This window comes from Pygoscelis adeliae, unplaced genomic scaffold (assembly GCF_000699105.1).
Source record: "Pygoscelis adeliae isolate BGI_AS28 unplaced genomic scaffold, ASM69910v1 Scaffold463, whole genome shotgun sequence".
NCBI lineage: Eukaryota > Metazoa > Chordata > Aves > Sphenisciformes > Spheniscidae > Pygoscelis > Pygoscelis adeliae.
The window spans coordinates 189317-193755 of record NW_008824471.1 but is presented as its reverse complement, the minus strand read 5'-3'; the positions used below and the strand labels follow the sequence as shown (position 1 = coordinate 193755).

The 4439-nt window shown below is 39.6% G+C and overlaps 1 protein-coding gene across 3 annotated transcripts in view; it reads left to right on the top strand.

The window, feature by feature from the left end:
- Positions 1-4439, top strand: part of PLD5 (phospholipase D family, member 5) — a 195313-nt gene that overhangs the window by 176242 nt on the left and 14632 nt on the right. For all 3 annotated transcript variants that reach the window (XM_009321247.1, XM_009321248.1, XM_009321249.1), the window contains one exon: positions 2405-2602. In XM_009321247.1, the coding sequence (XP_009319522.1) occupies positions 2405-2602 (198 nt within the window). The remainder of the gene's footprint in view (positions 1-2404; positions 2603-4439) is intronic.

The following is a 4439-nucleotide window of genomic DNA, read 5'->3' as shown; positions in this document are numbered from 1 at the left end:
GAGGAGAGCTGCTGACGCAGATGCAATCCTGGTAGCTTCTGGTGTGCTGAGAGGACACTGTTTTATCTTTACGTTTAACGGAAGGCATAAAGTGGAATAGTAATAATGGGACTGATAAATGAAAGGAAAACTGTAACCACATAATTATGTCAGAATCAACTAACAGCCATGAAAAGCCAATTAAACCACATTATGCAGATCCATGTAACAGAATACTATTAGTAAGTCTTTTGCAATGACATGCCTGGCAATTAAGAGAATAGTATTGGCAGCACACAGTGAAAACAGTGATAATGTATAGTTAAAAATGTTTGGAGACAAACAGTGCATAGAGGACAGGAACAGCCTAGAACTGAATACAGGAGCGTCCTCAAAGATACCAGCACCCAGGGGAAAACACAGTTATTCCAAATAGACTGTTTGCTAGGATGTTGGGCGCAGCTTGGAATTAATTTATATTTATCATCAAAATGAATTTACTGGCTTAGCTACGAATGACAGGCTGCAGTGCAGCAAGTAGTCTGTATTTTCCAACTCTCCACAGATTTCAGGTTGTGCGGGCTAATGGAGGAATTCCGTATTTTTTCTGAATTAAAGAAGCTTGCAGAAATATTCTGATTTAGGCGGTAAGAATATTAGGTAATGTTCCTGTGGTTGCAACTATTCAGGAAATGTTTGGGAATGAGATCACTCAGTGTTGTATATTGTTATGTATGTGGTATTTCCAGGTCGGGGGCCTGAAGAAGTTGTCACCCATTGAGTTTCTTCCTCGTTGGAGTATTTGTTTCCTCTCGCCCACCACAGAAAGAGAGTTGAAGGTTCAATTCTATCCTTCGCTCCCCTTCCTCTGCCCACTCTTGCAGAGTGGTTCTCTTCTGCAGTCAAGGAGAATTGCGCAGGAACAAGCTCTGACATAATGTTAGCGTGGGGTTCAGAGTTCCCACAGGCTTTACAAAACGATACGATCCTACCAGAAACTACTCCATGTGACTGTGGAGAGCTCGTCTAAGGGAATAAAACCAGTGGGGATTTTTTGGTGTCAAAAGATGAGCGTGCTGGAGAGTTCGTACTCCCCTTATTTTCTTCATCATGCCAGGCAGACTTCCGAGACATGCTACCAAGAGACTTTCCTTGCAGAAAACCAGCATGGATCCTTTAAATATTTATCCTACATACCATTTTCCAACAGATACATGCAGGTTTTCTTCTCACTTTATTTTTGGAGATGGCTGAACTAGTATGAAACGCAGACAATGAGAGGTTGATAGTGTTTGTGCCCACAGCAGTGCTTTCCTGAGCTATTATAAAGCAAAGGAAGGGAGAGAGTGTGCGTGTGGTTACACTTTGATTACAGAAGCCAGGCAATATGTTTATAAATGAAATTCTGTCAACAACTTAAGTGCGAGGGACATGCAATTAATGAAATCTCTGTCAAACCAAGATTTATGATGACCAGGAGACATGCCTTTACTTCAATGGAGAAGTGAGACTGTGTCCGTAGAAGGTTAAAGCATTTAATTGTACTATGATGTCTATATTCACTTGGGCTATTTTTCCTCATACTTTGAATGTGAGAATGCTGATGCTTACAGAGTTCTTTTCATGAGAGAAGAGTATCATTATCTCCATTTTTACATGTGAAGAAACTGACACCCAGAAATTTGGAGTACCCTAGGTGAGGTACCATACCATAGCAATAGGGGAGTTAAGAACCCAACCTTTTTGTGTCCTAATTGGGTATACTATATACTGGATCATGCTGGATTTACTGCTGCACAGTAAATTTAGCTACTGAGAAGGAAAAACCTGTTTTTTCATCCTTTTATTTGAAGCTGGAGCATCACATTCCTTCTCCAGCAGAGAAATAACTTATGTCCATTTCTTTCACCTTTTCCAGAACTCACAGAAAACAAATTGTTTCTGAAGAAAGAAACTGTCACTGGTAGCAGTGTGTGCTCCTACGCCACCCAGCAGAAAGGATGCTTTTCCTGTAAACAAAATAATATAAAAACAATAGGTAAATAAAAACCACCCCAGCCATGAGTAGTAAATCTTGGGCAACACCTACAACAAAGATGGTGCCTATGATAAATGGGTATCACTTGTAAGTTGTATCTGTCTGTCTGTAAGGTGTGTTGTATTCTATCAGGACATGTGGCTCTGACACACACTGGACATACAAACCCTGTTACAGCTTTTGCCCGCTCTTGACTTTGAAGATTTAGCTTATGAGTTTGCCTTTAAAAGAGTATTGTTAGGAATGTTCTTGTAGTCGACGGTACTACTGCTGAGCTCAAGGCACGCTTCTGGAAGATGCCCCTCAGAACTCTTACGTTCTTGCTGCGTACTTCCACAGATCCATTGACCAAAATACCACTAATGATACAAACTTTTAATTTCACAGATGAAGGAACTTGGCATCATCGTATACAACTGTAGCTGCCTGGTCCTGGATTTACAAAGGATATTTGCCCTGTACAGCTCATTAAGATACAAGAATAAAATACCTCCGAGTTGGTCTAAGAGACTATATGGAGTGTACGATACTCAGAATAAACTGACACTGCAGCTGAACGAGACAAAATCAGAAGCTTTCGTGTCGGTAAGTTCTAAAATGAGTTGCAGAGAGGGAGGGAAGGGAAGAAACTTATTTAACCCACCAGATTCTTGGAAGACCTGAAAAGTTAACATCTGTTTACTCTCCTAATACCATCCTTTACGAACTACAGAGTAGGGGAGGCCAGGTTAGGTAGGTGTTAGTAGCATATATGAAAGAAACTCAAGTGTCTCTTCACTGATAAACGTTCACCGTTCCCTGCAGTAAGACCATCAACAATGCTGTGTTCTCCCTGACAGATACTGGCTGAAGAAAAGTAGTTGCATTTCTACACTTGAGTACCTTTGGTTTTATATCCTGTATTTTCTTTTTAGTGGTGGGGTTTTTGTGTGTGTTTGGGTTTTTGGGGCTTTTTTTTTTTTTTTTTTTAAAATACCTGAATTCAGTTCAGCAAGGCATATAAACCCATTAGAAATTAACAGGTGTATTGATGGAAATTACCATTAATATGAACATATATGGTGTAAATTAGGCCTATATTTAAGCATTTCTCTAAATTGGCCTAACTGGAGAAGGTAAACATCACTGCTACGTCCTCAGCCAAAAGCAGTTACTAAAATTAAGACTCATGCGAGTAAGTGGAAACCCAACTATAGAAATAAGACCACCACAGCTGTCACCTACACAAGACAGAACTTGATTGATAGTCTCATAATGCTGGAAAACCAAAACATTTTGTTATCTGGGAAAACAGTTACTCCAATAGGTATACTTTCCTGGGGAAGTCTGTAACTGAAAGGGTTTTTAAAAGTTATTTGCCTTTTCCTGTGGTGCAGAAGAGACAAATCGCAGTCTGTTTTTTTTTCACTCTGATTTCTGTGATAATGTTCTTACATGCAATTTGCCAGGACTGAAGCTGCTGCAGAATTTCATTTGCACACTCTTCTTTTTCCTTTCTCTGCAATGTTCACTTTTCCTCTCATATTCACAAAATGATAGGGAGTCCCTTCAAATTAGCTCATTTACACTAGTGGATATAAGGTGAATGACTTGGAGTAAATGAACTGTTAATCAGACATCTAAAAAGATACAGAATAAGCTTGATATCAGAGCTTGCATTTTTATCAATGTTAACTTTATAAGGATTAATCCTCTTCACCCTATTCCATTGAAAGCATTCATACTTCTGTAGAATATTATCTCCTTCAGCTTTATTTTTAAATGACATTTTAAAACTTACAAAATCCAAGCAGCAATCCCCATGGAAGCACTGTCTCTGTGTTTTTAATGAGAAGTGGAGCAGTCCTCTATCTCAGCAGTGATGTAGCAAAACTGGAAAAAAGTACACAGAGAGGTGATGAAAGATGGCGTATCTTTCATTTTGGAAGTAATTACATGAGTAAAAAAAACCACCCTTCAAAATCAGGAATATAATGAAGTTGGCAAGGGTTTACTATTCTGTATAAAACAAGGGGCAAAACCCCATTGCTTTATAGCCAGTTATGTCTAAAAGAACACGACGCATGTAGCACACTATTAAGTTGTACAGCCACTAGCACAGGATATTGGTGCAGGTGAGTGGTTATACAGGGCAGGGTTTGCCTTCACCTCCGGGGAGCCACGCAACATTCAGGTGTCCAGGATTTTTCAGACTCCTACAATCAGTGGAGGGAGTGAGTTATTTTGGAGTGAAAATCTGGAAGCGCCCAAGACAGCCAGAATTAATAGCCATCTGAGGAGACATACGGCATCTTAAGAGATATTGATTCTGGAGAGTCTTAAGGACTAGCTTAAATTAGAAACTGACTTTCGGACAGTTAGCTAAGGAGCTGTGAAACGAACTCCTACTCCCTTCTAAGCAATCTGTAAGAAATGGTGAAAT